A 23,545-nucleotide genomic window follows, 5' to 3' on the forward strand; every position below is an offset into this window, starting at 1 on the left:
TTAATCGTTGCTGTTCTTGCTAAAACAGCAACATAACGCGCGCACGCACACGCACAATATTTGTGGAGACTCTCCATAGACATAATGGAGATAATGAACATAAATACAAACTGTTATTCCCATTCCACTCACCCTACCCCTTATCCTACACATCATACAAAACTTTCTGCATTTTTACAAAAAAAAAAAACTACTTTAGAATGTTAATTAAACCCTTTCCCTTTCCATTTCCACTTGCTGGTCCCCACAATGTAGGTGATTTCAGGTTTTACTATCCTTATGGGGACATTTGGTGCCCACAATGTAATACAAACCTGTACACACACACACACAAAACATAATCAGAGAGGAAAGGTAAATGTGTTTGACATTGACTGAGAGTACGTCTGTAGATTCTGGCAGCTGGAAATGCGAGTATGAAGAGCAGGAATATGCATTTGTATGTGTGGAAAGCAGGTCTCGGCTGCAAAACCCTCTCGTTCTCTTAATAAAATACTGATGAGGGGTTGGATTGCTGAATGTCCTCTCTATCTCTGTCTCTCTTTTCTGTCTCCTCTGGGCACAAAGCACAGAAGCTGACACAACAAGGCTTCTTTCTTGCACACACTGAATAAAATTAAAGGAGGCATTTAGTCTAAGACCTCCTTGTCAGTTTCATTACAATAAATCAAGATATCATTTGTGTCCTTAATATGAACTCTTCAATAAGGGCTGGGCTGTAAGACATAATGGTAGTTGACACATCAGGAGAGCAGACTAGACTAAAATATAAAATAAAATGTGAAAATTTAACGTTTAAGAGCCAAATGACTTGCTTCAGTCAGTTCACATTTTCTTACTTTTTCTTTTAACAACAGTCACTGAAGTGATTTTTGTATATATGTTGGTTTATATGATACAACGATTTAAGTTATATAAAACTGTGGTTTTATAGTTGTACTTAGTATAAAGTAGCTCTAATTTGATGATGTCAGTCTAGTCATCCTGATTGTGTTTGTACCATTTAAAGATTATAGTGTACCATCTGTAATTATAATTATAGATTTATTAAGACCTCATTGTTAAACCATAAACAACAGGCCTAAACAACAGGCCTAAACATAGCCTAATATTTTAATAAATATTTTTACCTTTCTTTTAGAACTCTATTGTTTATAATAGAATATACTTATCTATTTATAACTCTAAAGTGCATGACACTACCAATCACAGAAATCTTTCCTGGTTCATTTCGAATCAGAGATTAAAAACCCCAAAATACTCACGGTTTAGTGAAGGCGAGTGTGAATCAGTTGTGAACTTAGCAATGGCTCTGAAGGATTCACAGACTGAGCGAGTTCGAGGCTGCTTCATGAATCTTTTTGACCAACACATTGAAAAGAATCGGTTCAGAAGAGTCATTAGTTCACGAATCGTAGTTTTATATGGACTGTAAATGTAAACTACCTATGAACAAACACAAACACAAGCATGGCACAAACTCCTCTAGATAAAATGTGGGTAAATGTGCTCTTGTGGTAGCAGTGACCTGTTCTCCCTTTGTCTATCTGTCTCGGTATTTCTCTCAGACACATTTATGTACAGTTGACCCACTTAGAGCTTTTAAAAATGGTTAAAATCATTGAACGTGCCCAAGCAGAAGAGAGGCGCAAAACAAGGTTAGACTCTCCACACCCTGCTGGGAAGACTGCTGTGGATGTGTGTGTGTGTGTGTGTGTGTGTGTGTGTGTGTGTGTGTGTGTGGTGCTGGCATGAAAATCTCTCCCGTGTACGTAGCCAACCCCCCCACCACTTCAGCCTTGAAGGAAGGACATGAACACACACACAAACAAGAGAGAGAAGACAGCCATGCATACATACCAACAGGGCTGAGTGGAGATCAGTGTTGTTATTATTTACTGAAACTAAAAGTATTTAAAATCATTTTCGCTAATTGAAATTAAGGTGAAATAAATATTTGAACTAATTAATTGATGGAAGAGAGTGTCTATGTTCATGAATACCTGCTATAAAGAGGGTATCAATACCCATAACCCTTGACCCCCTCCTCCCCCCATACAATCATCTTCTCAATAGTGTCGTATTCATAACGATGAGATTAAATGGGGAGCAAACGCTTGCTTTCATATCAATAATAAGTGCACTTAAATGCTCTGTAAAAGTTTCAGTCAGACTAAAATAGCAATTTGTCACATAAACACTCTAGTCTGACTAAAATCATGTCAATCTAACTAACTACGGACTAGTCGAACTAACAGACCAAGACAACAGACCTAATGGTACAACCACGTTGCAGCACAATAATCAGACTGCAACTGATTTCAGTGCAGTACGCTTGCTCTAAAAGAGGTATATTTATTCTTATAAACGTTAATTATGCATTGTGCCATGTATACTGGGAAAGAGAGATAAAGATTGTAGCTTAAATACACAAAACCCCACTTAGGTGCCATTATGCACATGTAAACGTACTTATTTGTGGTCAGATACCACAGTCTGCAATCAAAAATCTCAAAATGAAGTTTCATAAACAAGTGACTCAAAATCTATCATTCAATTCTTCCAAAACCAAATCATCTGAGTGCCAACAACTATGTCATTTGTTTCCATTTTTAATTTCTATGGTAACAGTGTAGACAGCACAGTTTCCAACTGAACCCTTATCAATTCAACGCTTCAGAAAACCACGTCTCCACTGCACCACGAACGCTTTCCTCCTGACCTCAGATTCACATAGTCACTTAAACATCAATCTAGCACTAGAGAAACGACATGAAAACATCTCTAGTCATATGAACCATTCAGCTCAAAGCCACACCTGGGGTTCTCCAGAATCCACTTAAACACACAGAGAGGCGGATGGAAGCAGCCATGCTTCTGACATGACAGCACACACCACAGACACAAATCAGACATGTTTATAGCCTGTAGGCTATGTGTGAGTGTGTATGTGCACCTTTAGTATATGTGGTTAAGAGGATACGAGGTAAAGAAATATCTTGTCCACTGCAGCTGTGATGGCAACTGAACATCTCACGACTGGTGCACTATATATGTGGGGACTCTCCATAGATTTAATGATTTTTATATTGTACAAACTGTATATTCCATCCGCCTACACTAACCCTATACCTCTAAACCTACCCATCATACAAAACTTACTGAATTTTTACATTTAAAAAAAAAACCTCATGATTTATAAGCTTGTTTCCTCATGGGGACCTCAATTTAGCGACACGAGTCCCCATGAGTCAGTGTGCATTCAGGTTGATGTCCCAACTGGGAGAGAAGAACATGAATACACACACACCTCTAGGGTTATCCAATCTGTCACACCAAGTCACAGAGGAGAGAAAAGGAGGTGGGGGCAAAGAGATAGACTGAAACAAAGAATTTGCCACCAATGTCAAAAAGGCAAGTAGAGGGAAGGATAAAAGGTTTTTCATGTCAGATACCTGGAACTGACTACAAACAGACGTCACGATCAGGAGAAAATATGTTTGCTCTATAATCTCACACAGAAATGCAATTTCTTGTTATTTAACAGCACCTGCCACCACCCTCCCTCTCTCTCTCTCTATTGCTTCTTCCTGGTTAACAATCATTATTTATGGGCTTTTTGCAATAAAATAATCGCTCTGAGGTTTCATTCTTACTTTCCCTAATTGATGAGTGTCAGAGAGGTTACAAAGATAAAAAAAGGCAATCTCACTCTCACTTCTGCTTTTGAACTCACAGGCAAACAGACTTCCTCCACAAACTGTAAGCGCGAGAGAGAGAGAGAGAGAGAGAGAGAGAGAGAGAGAGAGAGAGAGAGAGAGAGAGAGAGAGAGAGAGAGAGAGAGAGAGAGAGATGGTCCGTAGGAGGAGGGAATCCCCACTTGAGTCAACGACTATACGAGAAAGCTGCTCCTGCTGGGAAAATACCTGTGCTGCTGTAGGGTTCTTGTGAATCGTGAGTCTTGATAATAATCAAACTTTTGTTTTGTACTTGTTTGTGTTCCTAAAGGAAATAGAGGTGCGTGTTCTGTTCATAATAAGACACGTCACAAAGTTTTATCAAATCAAAAACCGAAACAAAAAACTTTCCTATCAACCATTTCTTGTTTATTTATATATATATATATATATATATATATATATATATATATATATATATATATATATATATATATATATATATATATATATATATATATATATATTGCTAAATTAACATTATTTGTTTATTATATATCATAATATACATAAAATATACAATATCCAAATATCCTCTCCAATATCCTTTTGTGTGGTCCCCATGAGGACAACAGCTTATCATTCCCGAAGTTATGTGTTTTGAAAATGTAAAAATGCTGAAAGTTTTCTGTAATGGGTAGGTTTAGGGTCAGGGGATAGAATGTACAGTTTGTTCAGTATAAAAATAATCATCAATGCCTATAGATTGTCCCCATAAAACATGATAACCCAACACAACCTGTGTGTGTGAGTGAGTGAGTGTGTGAGAGAGAGAGCCAGTCAGTTTGGGGGATAGAAGGTCTGAGTCCTTCTTTAGTTTGCAACCATGCATGCCAAGACACTAAAGAAACTGGCCCCCTTTTCTCTTTCTTCCTCAATCTCCCTCTCCTCTAAAATTCATTATCTTTTATTGGTGTGATGAAAGAGGACTACTGGGCTGAAAGAGGGGGACTCTGTCTTCAAACAGACCGCCACGCAGGGAGACAGAATGCACAGCGGTACTTTGAAACTCTATAGGCACACACATTTACACACACTGTCTTTCTCTCTTTAGCACAGATATACAAACACACACAGAGCCACAAAGCCTTTTCCCTTCACTGCATAAACAAACTCACACACTCTCTCACTTCAGAGCAAATGAATACAACTCAAGTTCTCTCTCAGTTAACACAAAACAAAACTTAAAATATGCCTCTTTTTCTTCTCTTTTTTCCACCTAAATACTAAAACTTAAATCAGACATCACACAACTAAGACAAGTATAAGAACAGTAATTATGGCCCTATCCTAATTAAAAGAGATGGGCTGAGCATGTTCAGTCTTTTAGCATGAATGCTTCTCATATACAAAGGCTCACATTCCTTCACTCTATGTTCAGCTGTCCATTCAATTAACCTTTGGAGCTTCCTAACTGCCCCCGTTACACACACATCAGAGTCGGAACACCCCCTTCCCATGGCACACACCACAGGGTGCCCACTCCACCTTTCAGAAACCAGTCCCAGTATGAAGTGAGCATACCCAAAGCTCCACAAGCTAGTGGAAAAACACAGGATCACAATCTTTGGATTTTTAATCATGTAATTCTAGAAGCCCTGACTAAAACTTAATTATTTTTTCTCTTTTCCAGTGCAGTAAATCGTCTGTCAACTCTATAAAACAAAATTTATAGACACATAACAGTCTGTGAAAATGACAACTACAGAAGTCATCTATTGCCTGCAATTAAAAGTAAAGTGTGTCAGTTCTGCACCGGTAGTGGCACAAAAATAGTCTCCTTTCCCTCTGTTCCTGTCTGCTCTTGTAGACTTGCCTTAACCTCACACAAATGCCAGAAACTGACATGGTGGATAACTCGTACAAAAAGAGTAATGTTTTGGCATCATCTAAGAGCTACAAAGTTTACAGATTGGAAAGTCAACAGAAGAGCAGCTTAATTTTATTTGTTTCTGTACATTGACCTGGGAAAGGAGGAGAAAACATATCAACCGTGAAAAATGTACATGCTCCACCTAATACACTATATTGAAACATGTATAAACTGTTAGAGATTTCTTTATTCAACTCGATTTTCACAATTTTTTAAAAACACCTCAAGTTACACATAGGGAAACCGCTAATCCTCAAGGTAACAAAACTCCTAAAGCTCATACTAAAAGTTGACTTATACTAGCTGTCTTATATTATTGGCTAAATGTTTTGATATGCATGACATTCTACACACCAGTTTAACAAGCATGTAATAGTACTCACGTCTCTGCAGTGAGGCACGATACCACCAGTCGGCATCCCCCTTTGCATGCGCTGTGGCAGAAGATGTCCATGTCCTGTGGCAGATGTGGGTGTTGTGGGCTGCATGCTAGCATTGCGGTATCCTCCCACAGCTAGACCCAGTTTGGCCACAGCGGGATCAGGGTCAAAATGTCTTAATGGCTTGGTGTTGTTGAAGGAATACGGTTCTGGACCCATACCAGCTGTGGGGGTCTTGTTTAGTTGCAGCTGTGAGGATTTTCCCTGTGCCTGCATGAGGAGCTTGAGGCTACTGGGGGGCTGGTTGGATGTGATGGCCTTGAACAGCTGACTAGACATTGCAGGTGCTTGATTATTTTGTGAGTTGAAAAGATGTCCTTGTGTGGGAGGTTGCGTTCCTGGTTGGCACTGCCCAGCTGGGCTCGGATGTTTATCGGGTCTGTAAGGAGGTGAAGGCCGAGTGTTGTTTGATGTTGGGGCCACACCAGGAAGATAACTTGCCTGAGAACCTTGGATTGCAGTGCCTGAAACTCCTGGTGGGGCATTTCCAGACAGAAGACTGTTCTGAGGGCTGAAAGGGGGCTGAGCAATCGCTGGGCTGGCAAGCTTTTCTGGCCTATAGGGGGGTGAAGGTCCGGTGGATGGGGCTGGAGCCATGCTAGAGATTAGAGAGCTCTGGGGGCTCTGAATATTACCTGCTGGACTGAAGGGCTGCTGATGAGGTGATGAGTTAGGCCTTTTATCCCCTGGTCGGTAGGGTGGAGACGGACCAGCCCAGGAAGTACTCTGCTGGCCCAACCCAGACAACCCTGACTGTGCAGGTGGGGGACCAGCATTGTTGTTAGGATGGTGCTTAGTATTCGACGCCATCTGCTGAAGCTGTTGGGCCCGGGACACCTCATGCCAGTTGGATCCAGCCCGGCTTGATAGTGCGGCGGAAAGCATGGGTGACCGTGCTTGATTTTGCCCTTGTGAAGAGGAAGATGATAGGGGTGATGCTGATAGTGGAGAGGGAACCGGTTTGGAAGGGTGTGGTAGCGTATATGGTGCCCCAGCAGGACTTGGACCCACTTGAGGGGAACCAGCTTGAGAGAAACCAGGGGATTGAGTGAGGTGGGCCTCCAGGTGCGACTGTCTCTGTGGGGATCGTTTAGGGGTGCCATTACCCTCCGGGTGGACAAAACCTCCAGCACTACTTGCCTGGTCATCACTTTCTTTTCCTAAAATCTTCTCAATGTCAAGCTCAGGTAAAGAGGGATCAGGATTCTTTGTAAGTTCATCTAAAATCTCCTGCAGTTCCTGTTCCACTGAAGGTGTGGCTGAACTCCCATTTGGGTTGAAGCTACTTGTCAGGCCACCTGAGCCTCCCCCAGTCCCTGGAGTTGATCCAGGACTAGAGTTCGGGGGTACGGAATACGGAGACCCCAAATTGTTGTTGTTACTGTTCAGTCGGTTAGCTTCCAGAACACCCCCCTGGTTGCCCATCCCAGAGGGGAATGGGGGCTGAGGGTAGCTGGGGCCCATTGCCAGGGTAACATCCTCCAGACATAGTCGTTTGACACCTCCCTGGGTCATAGACGTGTCAGAGACCCCGTTTAGTGATGCAGAACTCTCGACAGCCCCAGTCAATTTCCTCTTCAGGGATCCTGGCAGCTGTGGAGAAACAGAAAGACACAGGCTTGTTATCACTGCAAGTTGCTTCAAGGAGAACAGAATGGTTAACTTCACAATAATAATAATAAAAAACATCAACAAAGGATAGCCAATCAACCAGAATTAGGTAACATCAGCTGATGGTTTGTGACAACATTTACTAAAAGTCTAAATCTGGACACTTGTTCACATTTCTCAAGTACATATTTAGGTTTTTGGCAACAACGTACTATGTTACTATATGAGCCGACTGGTGTTTTATTGCCCACAAATGGTCTGTAGGGATCTCAGGGCTCTATCTTTCAAACATTACCAGTAAGCCTGTTTCCAAAATTGGCTTTTTTGGGTCTGAGCCTTCCAAGGGCCCAGCTGTTGTCCAATGGTGCCAGAAGTGGGATCATTCAGCAGACTGTTTCCATTAGTGCGTGGGTCAACACCCTGAACGCCTTCTCTCTTACCCCATCCTCCCAATTCTAGCCCTCTGGAGAGCCCTCTTAGCAGATTAAGACTAAAGAGCCGCCAATCAAAAGTGCCTCATTCACATTCAGAAGGAAGATGTTTGCAAACTCGCAAATTACATAATATAAAAGACAGAGTTGGGACATAGAGTCTTACAAGTCTTACAAAATAAACCAGAAAACGCAGGTAATAGCTATGTCAGTTGACAAGAACAACATATTTTTTGCATTTTATGAAAAGCACTTTATTGTTAAAGAGACTAGTAGACTATCACAAGAGAGGGAAAACACTTAGAGAGAGAAATAGATGAGATGAGAGAGAGAGAGAGAGAGAGAGAGAGAGAGAGAGAGAGAGAGGGGGGGGGGATTTTAGTCCTGGTGCAGCTAGAAATCTTGTGTTCCATGCCACTTTAACCTTATAGAAAGATTGAGAAAGAGAGAAAGACAAATGAAGAGGAGACCTCCTATGAAACAGATTCTTGACGGGATGAATAATTTACTCTAACATTCCAGCTGCAGAAGAATGTGCAGTATTTTTTCCATTCTTTTTTATTCTTCTGCATTCTCTCTATTTTATGAGGATACTGACACCATTATCCATTTTTAAGCTCTTTTTTTAGACTTGTAAAAGCCATTGGGAAAACCATTACAGAATTGCCTTGTACATATCTTATAGAAAAAACATTCTTGACAGCTCCCTACATTGTATCCGTCTAGATACGACACAGGAATATATAAACACTACACCTCGCGCCCTTCCCAAGAAGCTGGCTCGTGGACACTGCTAGTCCACTTCCTACAAAAGCACTCTTTCCTCCTTTCTCTTCCTTCATCCCCCCATTCCCCACCCCCTTTTTATCTAGGAGGTTTTCCACATAGATTCCTCTCCGTCTAGAACAATGGAACTCTGGAGACACACCTTCCCCGGCATCGCCAAGCTGTCTGCGCAGTCCACCCTGCCGTGTGCGTGTGTGTGCGTGTGTGTGTCTGTGTTTGAAAAAGAGACAGTGTGAACACGTGACGAGAAGGAAGAGTGTCTGTGCATGTGTAACAGAATATGAATTAATGCAGCCTTCATTTTAGAGCCTGTATTCTCACTGACACACACACACACACAATCCTCTCTCTAATGGATGCCAATTTCACCCTGAGTAAACACATCAATACAGACACATCGACTGTCTTTCTCCCTCTCTCTCTCTCTCTCTGCTGGAGGGACGCCTTTCATTCGGTAGCGATCGGATTTGTCCCATTATGACTGACACAACCATCTGTCAGCACAGAGCGCTGGCAAAAGAGAGAGAGAGAGGGAGCAGACCTATCATCCACACTGCTGTGCATATTCCTCATAATTATGGCTGGTAAGGCATACATCTGATTGCATTGTTCTGATTCTCATTAAAGCTGCACTGAATACACACACTGAATACACAATCCCACATACATTCAAACATGGTACAGTGGTGAGAAGGGATTAATAAATGAGTGCAGTCTGAGTGTGTGTAATGGTAAATCTCAAAAATTGGGATGACGATTTGGTGGTTATTGTGATTTGAAATAAAAATCATCAAATAGTGTCCAAAGTGTCAATTAGCACAAAATGTCCAATAAATACTACCACTACCACCACCATTACTAAGAGAATTTACATTTTAGAATTACAAACAACAGACCACCACCACTCCGAAACCAATGAACACTAACAAAAAATACAATAATGCACACTGATATGTTTATTAGACATGATACCACGTCGAACCCATGATTGACATTAGATGACTGACATTTGGTTCTGTTAGCATTCTCCGTGTGCATTCTTCCATCAAAGCAAACTGTACAAAAATATTCTCACAGACTTCCCTGATTTACTTATTCTGAAGTGTGGCAACACTGCAAACAGAACCTACATCCCAACCAGTTCGATTTTCGACCAAAAAGAATCAGTTCATTAGAGTCATTCGTACTGTAGTGAATCAATAATATACAGCTCAACAAGTTTAGTCCGAACATATTACTATAAGTTAGCGAATTAAACACAAAGCACAACCAGGGATGCTTTTCCCATACAACAACGCAACCCGTTGCTTAACTACCACAGTACGAAACATTTTTGGAGAAATTAAGTAGTCTAAACTATTCCCAGAACAGTAGTAACTTTGCAACACATCCGTAATTCAATAATATGGAATACCTATTTTGTTCTCCTTTATTATCAGATTTTGATTTAATTGTGGATATCTTCTAATATTAATTTACACACATGCACATAAACGGTTCTTCCATTCTCTTGACAAACTTAATGACAGAATTAAATTTGAGCATATGCTGCTTCTAATTAAAAGGCCTAGGTAAAATGACTATTGGCACTACTATTTAACGATCGTAACTACTCCGTATTCTCAGTTCTGCAAGTTCAAATCATTTGTTGCTGTGCAATGAAATTCGTCTTTTATTCTTTTTGCGTCTAGACCTGGCTGTCATGTCCACACACACAGCTTTCCATGAGGGCTACTATCGATCAGCCTCTGCAACTGCTGATTATTCAGCCACGGTGTCCCTGTCTGTGCAGTCATCTGAAACGAATCAATGATTCAGAAGCTTTAGGACTCTTCAAAGATGCCAAAGCAAAGTTATGGAATCTTTGACACATTATTATTTTAAACGAGTCACTTAATTCATACCGAGACAAAATTACTGATTTATAAAAAGTTAGTTTAACCAACACCTTCAACCACGACCATTAAATCAACTAACCAAATTTCACAGACCACAGCTCTAAATCATTTATTTTATTTTACAACATTCCCTGTAACTTAATTACTATATACGCAGTGACTAATCAGAAGAAATAAAAAAATCAACTCAGTTCAGAACATTGCTGGCTCCAAAAGGGATCCAAAAATATCTCCACTTTTGTCCTGTGGGTGCAAGAAGGTTATCCGAGACATGATTAAGAGGACGATTTTTAAAAAAGCGGCTGCTACGCGTACATTTTACTGTACAACAAGGGTAATTAGGGACAGTCCTTCTTGTTAGAGAACACAGAAACAGGATGAGGATTTTGTGTGAGAGAGAAAGATAGAGAGACAGAGTATAGGGAAGGGAGAGGGTTTGTGCCAAGAGAAACAGAATGGGAGGGGTCTGGAGACACTTTTTGCACATATAAACAAAGTTTTGTCTCATAGACCAACATAAACACGCCTAATGTGTGTGCATATGCGTGTGTGCGCCGGAAAAAACATAGTCAACCTCTCATACGCTCACCAAGACGAACACCCTTAAAGAGATGCTGAGATAGACAGAGGTTCTCTACAGATCCCTGTGGGAAAATGAAACCCAAAATGTCAGTTTAATCAACTTTGTTTCTTGTGTGGAACACAAAAGATGACGTTTTGATGAATATCCTGACCACTCTTTTGAATTTAACAAAAAATGGGGATTGGGGCTGAAGGCTCCAAAATGAAAAGAAAAGAAAAAAAAGTCCATACAACTTCAGATTTGTGTGAGAAACAGACTGACGTTTAAGTAGTTTTTCCCAAAAAAAAAAACAAAAAAAAAAAACACGTGTTATCTGCACTTTAATCTCTTTAGCACTTCATTGAGATTTCATGAGAGAAACAGTGATGCCAGATTCGTGAACAAATTGTTATTCTGAGTCAGATCTTGTCAGATCATATACCTGGACTGAAAGAGGCATTTATGAAACGGACTGATTAGGTTCTTGATTTGGACTACCTGACTCAATGATCCGGCCATGGTGGTTAACAGCTCATTGGAGACGATGATTATCTGTGAATATTCTGAATAACGACTTAAATACTTACATGCTCTTCACATAACTGCTATCCCAATATAGCCTGTGTGCCATATGGATAACTAAGTTCACCCATTTACTTAAGATATTTTTTAATAAAATCAGAGCGATTTCTGTCCCTTTCGTTGACAGCTTCGCAACTACCACTTTGACACTTCAACTATTCCACATCAACTGAGTGGTTTATTACAAATTTATTGAAGAGACATGCTCTCTTTATTTGATGAACAGATTCAATTTAGGCTTTTATTCACATATAAACATTGATCATCAAACATAAACAAAAGCTCAACTGAACATTCTTGAACCGTGAGAACGAACCTCATTCGTTCATGAGGAAGCTCATGAACCAATGAGGAAACACAATAATGAACCTAATTGGTTCTCACACTTCAAGCGAACATGCTTGAGCTTCCGTTTAAATGATGTGTGAGTTGATGAATGTTTATATGTGAATTATATAAATCATATAAAGAGAGCATGTCTCTTCAGTAAATTTCTACTCAACCTCTCAGTTCATGTGGAATAGTTGAAGTGTTAAAGTGGTCTCTTCAGAAAATTTGGACTAAACCACTCAATTCATGTCAATTGTTTTTATGATCTCTTTATGAACTTAGCGTAATATTGGTAGTATTAATCATTTATTTATTTGTGTTTTAAAGTTGAACAAACTCTTACAGATTTGGAATGGCATGATGGTGAGTAAATGACAGAATTTTCATTTTTTTTGGGTGAAGTACCCCTTTAAAGCAAACTTTGATGTGTTTTTTTTTTTTATTGTTGTCTTTTTGTAACTTAAAAGCCTCAAGCATTTGCTTCGCTTCAGCTATGATAAAGAGACATCCACCCTTGCATTGAGTGTTCGTGCATTTTTGGGGAGGAGCAATGAAGAGAGGGGTGTGTTTGTTTGAGTTCATTCCAAATATCAACTCCGAAACCCCTTACTGCACCTTTATTTAAATAACATTACAGTAAATAATGCGAGCATTTTCATTTAGAGCTTTTACATTTCATGCTAGCACTGTTTTGCACTTAAAGGAAAAGTCACAAATACTCAGGGAACAAAAGTAGCATGGAATTTAACAAGACACTTAAAGGATGGAGCGTTTTAAAGCAGTAAAAGGGAAGAGAGGTGAGACAGGGTGAAAGAAAACCCCTCCTTTCTGAATAAGCCATCTCAAAGAAATCAGTGTGCTTGTGTGACAGGGAGGGGAAAGGAAAACAAGCGACTTCCCAGCGAAAGTAAACGGGTTTGTGCATATTTACACACAGCCGAACAAGAGAGCAAACTTACACGTGCACACCCACGCACGGACCCACATGCACACAGAGGTAGTAACCCTGCTGAGATTAAAAGAGCAAGCTTTCTTCATTTATCTCTTTCCCCACTGCACTCTTTTTCTCTTTCCCTTTCTCCCTCCCTCCTTCCCTGTGGCATGTAATGGTATGCCAATCATCATTACTGTTTCCATTGTTATGCCCTTAATTACCGCTGCCTCTGCGATGCCACTGTCATCTAGATATGCTAATAAACAAAGAATAGCCCGCCAGCCATGCGCCACTCCGCTAGTGTGAGTGTGCGCTGTGTGTAAGTGTGTGTTAGTGTCTTCTGCTCAGCTCTGGTGATGGTTTCTGCCTCCAACTCTGTCTTTTGCAGCACAAACACAAACACTCATCTTGTACACACACACAAACAAGATGACCTTGCAAATAAGCATTTGTTCAGACGTCCCCGTCTAGTTAGATAAATGTTAACTAGAACTATATTGATAGTTTACCAAATAAAGTGTAAAACGTTACATTCATTTACATGTATGCATTCAGCAGGTGCTATTGTCCAAAATGACAACCAAAATGTACATTTTATCAAAATTGAACTTGTGATGTTAGCATTGCCTGAGCTACAGTAGCCAACAATAACTTGAAATACTAATATTTTCCTGCAAAATGTGCAAAAAATGTAATTTTGTGTATAATAAATCTCAGCAAACATGATATGAGAATTATAATGAAGTAATGCACTTATGTTTTTGCATTTCATTTCATAGTCTAAATCCTAAAATGGTGGATAATCATTTATTATGCTCTATAGAAATGCAATAGGAGAAAAACTGAAAGCTGATTTTTGAGATATAAACAATATTTTTCAAAAGTTTGTGATCAGTAAGTCTCTTATGCTCACCAAGCTTTATATATATATATATATAGCTTTATATATATATATAGCTTTATATATATATATATAATTTTATATATATATAAAATAATAGCCTTATTACCCCAGTCTTCAGTGTCACATGATCTTCTAATATGCTGATTTGGTGCTTAAAGGAGTGATGAATTGAGAAATCAACTTTCCCTTGAGCTTTTGATATATAAAAGGTCATGGTTATATAAGAGTATCCTGATTTTCAGATTTTCAGAGCTGAAAAAGTCCTTGTTAGTCAAAGAAAAGCTCATTGTACGATGAAACACCGCCTCAAACAATGCCTGAATCTTTAGCCCCGCCCACAGACTCATGCCCGACATGACATAGGCATAGATAGAGCTAAACCGGATCGAACTTCTAAGCAATAAACATACCGCATAACCTTCATTTGGATTCCAATATTATGAATGCATAGATGAACTTTATTTTTAATTAATATCCAGTTCACGTGGGGACTGGGGACACATTGCACATTTGTTCCTTCATTTCACCACAGATTCGTTTGTAACAAGAGACTGGATTTGCAGACAGGATGAGATTACATGAATGAATAAAACAACACACTTATGTGAGTAGATTTCTTTTTTTAAATGTGATAGTATTGCATTGTTACATATTGTTTGACATCTATTGATTATGTGTACGTGTCTAACTGAACATACCTCAGCACACTGTCAAAGGTTGAAGAATCCTTTATTTGTGGTGTTGTTGGTTCATTCCGATTCGGGATCAGAGCCCAACATCCCGGGCTGTGTGTGTGTGTGTGCTTGCGGTACGCGGTTATATCCATCAATCAGATGGGCCAAGTAATAAAAAAACAACATTCCAATCAATCGCGGGTAGATAAGAGAGAAATCATTGTGTTTGTTTGATAAAGACATTTTGCGAGCCCCTGTGGGCGATTCATTCTGGTTGCCGTTTCCCCACATGCTTTTATAACAATCCCTCACTTCTACAGCCAGGGGAGCTGAAGCTCATTAAATATGCAAACCTTGTCCAATCCTAGCCATGGGCATTTACTTCCAAGTCTTAAGTGTATTATATGATATAAATTGATAAATTGATTTAATTGATATAAAATCAATTATATGATAAAATAAGTTACGACAACATATGTTTTTACATTGCTTTAACTCATCAAAATAAGTTAAGCAAAGTTTTTAAAAAAAATTTAAGTTATACAATATTCAATTTTTTTTAAAAGTCTAATGTAATTTAAGTTGAAATTACAAAAAAATCCAAATTGATTGTGCTTAAAAATGTAAGGCAGCAACATTTTTTACAGTAAACCATGAAACATTTAAATCGCAGACACACATCTTAAATCGTTTCTAAAGAGAAATACTTTACAATCATGTATTAATACTGTCAATTTAGCAGACATTTTCTTACCCAAAGTGGCTAAGAGCACATTTATTGCAGGGATTCTTCCCTCTGGAGCAGCCCAGGGTTAAGTGGCTCGCTCAAGGGCACACTGGTGATGGGGGATCCCAGTAATTCTGCAGTTCATGAACCACTAACCGACGGATTACTAGCCCAGATCTTCAATCTCTAAGCTACCACCATCCCCATAACACACAGAAACCAGTAATGCTGTTCAAATCTTAATTAGAATGCGATAATTGTGTGGATAATTGAATTAAGGAGATAAACTAATTACAATTTATGTGCAGTCATTTATCTTAAATCTAATCTAAACACTATAGTGTGACTGATTTAGCAAATGTCTTACCATATGATTGAATATTACACCACATTATGAGAACTCATGCATTTCATGTATTTGTAGTCTATTTGGAATCAGTTTGTACTTACTCCTACTACCATATGACAACTATGTATGTTATATCTTTAAATCTTTCCTATAGATGACAGTGTAGAATCTAAATGTATAAATATAACAGCTTGGACTCCTAACAAACCATGTTTTGTATAAACAGGTTTGTACATACATCGTCTAGTGTAGTAGGGACGTTCGTACAAATATAAGCTTGACAGCCTAAATGCATGTTAACCACGTGTGTGTGTCCAGATGTGTAACGACAGGTGGGGTAGGTTTCAGACAGGATAAAGGGGATTAGGAGAGTGGGGAGTGAGCCCTTCCCCAACACCCCAGAGAGCGAGAAAGAGAGGAAATCACCGTTTAAACAAAGAAACATAAAAGTAATTCTTTTTTAATCCGTCAACCATGCAGAGCACACATTAGTGAACTAATCAGCACAAATACAGGTTCGCCCCTCTCGCACTTTTTTATCACCTTAAAACAATACAATCCCACATCCTTGATATTGATCAGTCAAGACAACGGTCGGCCTACAGATCATATTGACCACATGACCAAATCACGCTCTGTCACGCTCCCTCTCATTGGGATCATTTCTCGTTCATTCCCACTGGTGAGAAAAAAGTCGATGTCTATATACCGTATTGCAGGCTTAAAATGAGCACGCAGCAGCTCATGTGTAAGAAGGAGTCCTTGAATTCTCATCAGGAGGGAGAGAGTGAGATTTAGATAACTGGGGTACTTTTACTATGAGTCACCGCTTGTTTTTCTTGCCTTTCTCGATAATCACTGTCATAAGACACTTACTAGTGAGTGTTTGTTTGTGCGCCTTTAGGATGTTTTTCCGGTTTTGATTTCAGTAAATGACGGGTGACAAGTAACAGACAGATCAGACTGAGGGAATACCCTAAACGCTCTTTCCGCTCACTTTCTCTACATTGTCGTAATGACTGTCTGTGTCCTGCTTTCCAGTAAAAATATCGAAGAAATATTTGTAAAACAAGATTCATTCTCCTGATATTGACACTAAATATGATTTATTAAAAACACTGCAAATAAAGACTAAATATATTTTGAGCATGTCTGAAATATATTTTTTTCAACAAAAACATCTTCAAAACATAAAGTTAAATTCACCTGACATAAAACTGAATAAGATGTAATACATTTTTTTCCCTTTCCCTTTTTAGAGGATAAGCATCACCTCACAATATATTAAACCCCTGAAAAATACTCTGGCATGTTTTCTAGTAAAATATATTTTTAAGTTAAATTCACCTGATAAGCAACACAGCATAAAATATTCAGGCTTGTTTTGTGACACTGGCAGATTTTTAAATAAAATGAAGCATAAAAAAAACTGCTGGCTCAAGCAATGCAATCTCTAAAAAGTTTTAATATGTTGCAAAGTTTTGTTTATTAGGTGAATTTATCATGTTTATTGCGTTTAAAAAAAGATGTTTTTGTGGAAAAACAAGACAAAAATACTCAATAAAAACAACAGTTTAAACACATTGACACCAAACCAAGCCGTTCCATCTGTTATTTTTCCTCTAAGAAAAGTATAACTGATTTAATTCACTTATTGATACAGAAAAACAATCCTAATCACAGAGCTAGAAATGCACACACACACACACACACACACACACACACACACACACACACACACACACACACACACACACACACACACACACACACACACACACACACACACACACACACACACACACACAGTCTCTGAGTGCCGGAAGGTCTGAGCGCTCGTTGCTGTGTTCAATGAATGTCAATGAACTTGCAAGGAGCGAGCGAGCAAGAGGAGAGAGACAGATGCACAGCCTTTTCATAGTGAAAGATAAACGTAGGACAAAGACAAAAGGAAACAAGAGAGAAAAGAAATGCAAGACAGCCCGTCTTTGTTTGGATATGCATGCATGTAGGCACATCTGTGTTCGCGCAGATAGGAAGTGTTCATTCAGTGATTTTTTTGTTGTTGCTGCATTTGTTAGTCATCTTGACCAAACGCACAGCGATCCCCGTTGTCTTCCTCAGCCTGTTTTAACGTCCACCCGAGCACTTTTATTAATAAAACAGGAGAGAGATAGAGTGCGCGTGAGAAAGTGTGTGTGTTTGTGTGTGGCTATATATAAGAGCAGCTGCAGGGTAGGGCTAATTTAGCAGTTCTGCTAGTCTCACTGGACACCCCAGCTGCGTCAAAGCAACGAGAAGTGCACACACACACACACACACACACTTGTTTTTTGTGACATATGGGGACATTCCATAGGCGTAATGGTTTTTATACTGTACAAACCGTATTTTCTATCCCCCTACACTGCCCCTACCCCTAAACCTACCCATCACAGGAAACATTCTGCATTTTTACTTTCTCAAAATAACTCATCCTGTATGATTTATAAGCATTTTGAAAAGTGGGGACATGGGTAATGTCCTCATATTTCACCCTCTCCTTGTAATACCAATGTCATACCCATGTCATTATACACATTTGTGTCCTCATATGTCACAAAAACATGCCCACACACACACACACACACACACACACACACACACACACACACACACACACACACACACACACACACACACACACACACACACACACACACACACACACACACACACACACCTATCTTTTCCCTTACTTAGGTCTCATCTTCATCTGTGGTCAATGTCAGACCCCTAACAGAATTATAAACGCACCAGAATTAGGGTGTGTAGTGTTCACACTTGTAGTTCAGTTTGCTTGGTTTGTTTGGTCCCGACCAAAAAAAACAAACAAAAAACAGTCATGGTGCGCTTCGTCGTTCATAGCGGCATTTTAACCTTTAGATACTGAAACAGGGATATTTTCACAACCTGATTGGTCGGCTTTTATTACGTGTATATACTCCCTGTGGAGACAAATGACGTCCAGCTCCTCCTCTCTGGAGCCCCAATGGGATGGGAAACCCAAGCTCCACCTATCTGGACATCCAATGGGATGGAGGGATAGAGTTGTGGGTAGGGTTAGGGTGCGGTTGGATATTCTAGCACAGGACTATTCAAATCTTATCCTGGAGGGCCAAGGCGCTACAGAGTTTAGCTACAGCCCTGATCAAACACACCCACCTGTGATTTTTGTAATGATCCAGAAGACATTGATTAGCATGTTCAGGTGTGTTTGATTAGGGTTGGAGCTAAACCCTGCACCGCATTGGCCCTCCAGGGTAAGATTTGAATAGCCCTGTTCTAGCTCCACCTATTAGCTCCAAATTGAATTAGCTCCTCCCCACTTTAGGTCTAGTGAGGAGGGGCTAACTGCAAGCTCCACCCATTTGCTCTGCAGTAAGCAGCTTCTCGACCGAGACCCATCTTTTCAGCAGGGCAGCGTTCACACTTACACAAAAGAACCGCACTGCAGAGCAATCGCCCCAGGGTTTGTTTTAATCAAACCATATACCAAGTGTGAACACACCCTTAACCTATGACAGTGCCCGAAAGCTGAACATTTTCAGGGAGTACACAGCCATAGAAAGGCAACTGGAATCGTTTTTTCCAATTCACTCCAGATTCAATTCGATTTGATTGCGTTCTAATGTTCATTTTCGCTCAGCTACTGCTGTAAAATCACCCATTTCAGTGTTTTAAAACCAATTAAATTCCTGTAGCTCAAACAGTAAAGCATGGCGCTAGGGTCATGGGTTTTATTCCCAGGGAATATGTATAATGCATAAATGTGTAAATTCAAACAGATTATTCATCATTTGAACTATGCATTCAAAGAACCAGCTCATTAATTTCTGTAATTTTTCTAGACTGATTAAACTTCACATTTTTGATTCACTAAACTTGCACAATCACTTGCTCATAAGAGTCATTTGTTGATGAATCGGACAACTCCAGTAAAAAGACACTGCTTGCCATTTTAATGTCAGATACATAGGAGTCGATGAATCCTTTTTCTACACATGAACAATTCAAACAAAAGGATTTACTAAAGTGAACTGAACTTTCCCATATGACTGTTTTTTGTTTGGTTATTGCATCTGTGTTGTTACATGAAATTTCGAAAACTTTCGGGGGGGGGGGGGGGGGAATAAAAAATTTCAGCAATTTGTAAGTGATAAACTCCTCCACACTAGTGTGCATAAGATTGTGTATGGTGTGTGTAGATTTGGAAGAACGTGTGTGAAGGAAATACCTAGCAGGCTCCATGGTCACACAATATATGTACAGTGTATTGTAAAGTAAATCTGAAGGAATCAATATTTAAAAAAAAAAAACTCACTCTCTCAGTTGTGTTAACCCTGACATCTTGACCTCATGACCTTGTAATCCAAAAATCTCCACCAATCTCCTTTCTCCTTGCCTCTACAGTAGTTTCATCCTCTGACTCTCTCTCTCTCTCTCACACACACACACACACACACACACACACACACACACACACACACACACACACACACACACACACACACACACACACACACACACACACACACACACACACACACACACACACACACACACACACACACAGTTTATCCCCCTAAGCACGAGAGAAAGAGCAAATAGACTTAAAGAAAGATACTCAGTTTTGTATGTCTTCCTCAGATAAGAAAAGGCTTAAAGAGAATCAACTCGCCAAATCTTCAGAATCTAGTCTCCAAAACACACAAAGGAGAGAGAGACGGAGAGAGCGAGCGAGAGAGAGGGAGAAACAGAGGGAGTGAACAGATACTGTATTCATTTCACACTTGTCAGCTGCGAGAGCAGAATCAAAATGAATACAAGGCTGAATGAAGAATGACAGAGAGAGAGAGAGAGAGAGAGACAGAGAGACAGAGAGACAGAGAGAGAGAGAGAGAGAGAGAGAGAGAGAGAGAGAGAGAGAGAGAGAGAGAGAGAGAGAGAGAGAGAGAGAGAGAGGAGGGAGGGGTGGGGAAACTGCTGATGCTGTTGGAGAAAAGAGGAACACACTCTTTCAAATTATTAAGCAGCCTACCACTCATATTCAGCAGGTAATTTCTTATTTTACCTTTTTTTAATCATTCCATTTTTTCTTTAGGTGCACACAATGTTTGTCAATGTGTTGAGCCAAAATGTCATCTCTCTGACCCTAAGAATTAAATGGCCAATTCTTTTTTTTTTTTTTTTGCTGCTGCTGCTGCTGTGCCTTTAAATGTTTTTTCTGAGAAGCCGTTTCACTCAGATAAACATCACAATAGGGAAATACTATCACAACTTTTATGTTTTATGCCAACTTTAAGACTTTACAAAAGACTTCATTGCTTGAGAAATAACAGAAATGACTAAAATGATCATGGTCCTTTAACAGAGACTCTCACATATTAATCCTTTTTTCATTTTGTCATGATTCTTTGATGAATAGTAAGTTCAAGAGAACATCATTTATTTGAGATAGAAATCCTTTGTAACATTATAAATGTTTTTACTTTCACTTGTGATAAAGTTTATCCTTGCTGAATAAATTTATACATTTTTCTCTTAAAAAAAGTTCAAAATAACCACAAATTATAAAATGGCAGCATATGAAATGGGATGGATTAAAGGACACATCACAAATAATTACATTACATTATGAATTATATCTCTCAGCTATATTGCTATACTTATTCATTAAATATGTGAACACAGAAACGCATGCAAAGCCAAACATGAAAGGTCAAAGGTCATGACCTTTTATACTCCATAGTGAGCTACTACACCAAATGCTCTCATTCACAAATGGTAGTCAGTGTATTCAGGCATACAACAGAGTGGTTTAGCGAGTGAGCGAGCGTGTGTGTCTACGCACAGCTGCTTTACTGTAAGCCCAGCCCTCTAGGAAGGACCCTTGAGTGTGACTCCCCACCTCTCTCCCTCTCTCCCTCTCTCCCTCTCTCTCTCTCTCTCTCTCTCTCTGCAGTAATGGTTTAATGGCAGATTACAGAGCCTCTGAAGGCTGAATGGAAGAGTAATAAAATAAATGGCTTTGTAAAGGCCCTTCCCCCACAGAGAGCAGACCACCGCTGATCCTGACAGTCTCGAGGATCCCTGCAGGACTGCCCAATATCTACAGACCTGTGCTGATAAGCACACAACCGCATATGCCTCTTTTTCTTTTAAACTCAAGGACTGTTAATATAATTTAAGTCATTTATCAATTCATATTGAACTTCCGGATCCATTTTCATAATCTAACAGTCCACCAGTACTCTGCCTTAGAAATTAAATTCTTTCCAGCCTGTATGCTGCCAGAGTTTAAGTTTTTGACAAGATGCCATGGAAGTATATATATATATATTTTTTTGTGGATTTGATATTATAGTAATACAAGCACAGTGGCTTTACTATTCTGTAAGAAAACGGCAAAACATGTAGTCCATCCATTCACCCCCGTTTTGAAGCCAAAAAGGATTTGATTAATAAATATTTAGTTTAATATTTTGTGACATAGAAAATGTCTTATAGGCCAACAACATTTTGTTGCAACACACACACACACACACACACACACACACACACACACACACACACACACACACACACACACACACACACACACACACACACACACACACACACACACACACACACACACACACACACACACACACACACACACACCTCTAGGGTTTAACATATTTTTCATTTCTAAATTAAAAACTACTTTGATATTTTGGGTGCACTGTAAAAAAAAAAGCCTTATTAAAAAGGAAATTTGAAAAGAATAATTATAGAAGTCATAATACGCGTTGAAGCAGATTTGTTAAAACATTGTTTTTAAAAAAACAAAACAATTTTCCTTGTATTCATCTTGGACACTTTTATTAACTCCCATTATTATCTCACCTATGGGAAGAATGGGGGAAAATGAGTGTCTGTTTAGAAAACTCATAGGGTTTATTCCAGATGTCAGGATATTAGCAGGGCGGATCGGCTTGACCGGAGGAAACTCCCTTTCATAAAGACCTCATTCATGCCCCTGAAACACTATAGCGCAGGGTGGTTGCGTGTGTGTGTTATATCATTCACAGCCAACAAAAGTGCAAACAAAAATGCACACACCAACACATGCACAAACATTAGCATGTAAACACATACAGACACTGTAAAAACAGATGCACATTCACTCTAACCCAAGCATGAGTCACCTTCAAAGACTTTAAAAGTAAAATGAGAAGTGAAAATAGAAGAAGGGGGAACCACCAGGTGACTTGCCTAATCATTTTTATATTTCTTTAATATTTTTGTGCTCAATTGTTCAATTTGTCTTTTGATTTGTGTTCACCCATCAGGTGTCAAGTTGCTAACCATCGGAGACAGAAAAAGGTGTTATGAAAGTGTCCTGTGTTTAGTGGCCAACAGCATCTAGGTGGAACAATGCAGCCACTCCTCTCTAATGTTGCATAAACACACTAACCTGAACTAACCTGCACTGAGCCAATTACAGTAGCCTGTGTGTGTCAGTGTGTGCGTGTGTGTCCAGAACAGGTGTACGTGTGGTTTAATCTCCTGCACAGTTGAAGCCAGTGTCAAACCATGATCAAAAGTCGGCACCGAAACAAGGGTAAAAAAAAGAAAAAAAAGTTTTCTATCTCTCTCTCAGACAAGCTTGAGCACAAACT

At 39.4% G+C, this 23,545-nt stretch overlaps 1 protein-coding gene across 2 annotated transcripts in view; it reads right to left on the bottom strand.

The window, feature by feature from the left end:
• si:ch73-211e3.1 (mastermind-like domain-containing protein 1) overlaps positions 1 to 23,545 on the bottom strand; it is a 103,309-nt gene that overhangs the window by 23,887 nt on the left and 55,877 nt on the right. For both annotated transcript variants that reach the window (XM_067443235.1, XM_067443226.1), the window contains exon 2: positions 5,995 to 7,644. In XM_067443235.1, the coding sequence (XP_067299336.1) occupies positions 5,995 to 7,644 (1,650 nt within the window). The remainder of the gene's footprint in view (positions 1 to 5,994; positions 7,645 to 23,545) is intronic.

Source organism: Pseudorasbora parva, chromosome 1, assembly GCF_024679245.1.
Source record: "Pseudorasbora parva isolate DD20220531a chromosome 1, ASM2467924v1, whole genome shotgun sequence".
Taxonomy (NCBI): domain Eukaryota; kingdom Metazoa; phylum Chordata; class Actinopteri; order Cypriniformes; family Gobionidae; genus Pseudorasbora; species Pseudorasbora parva.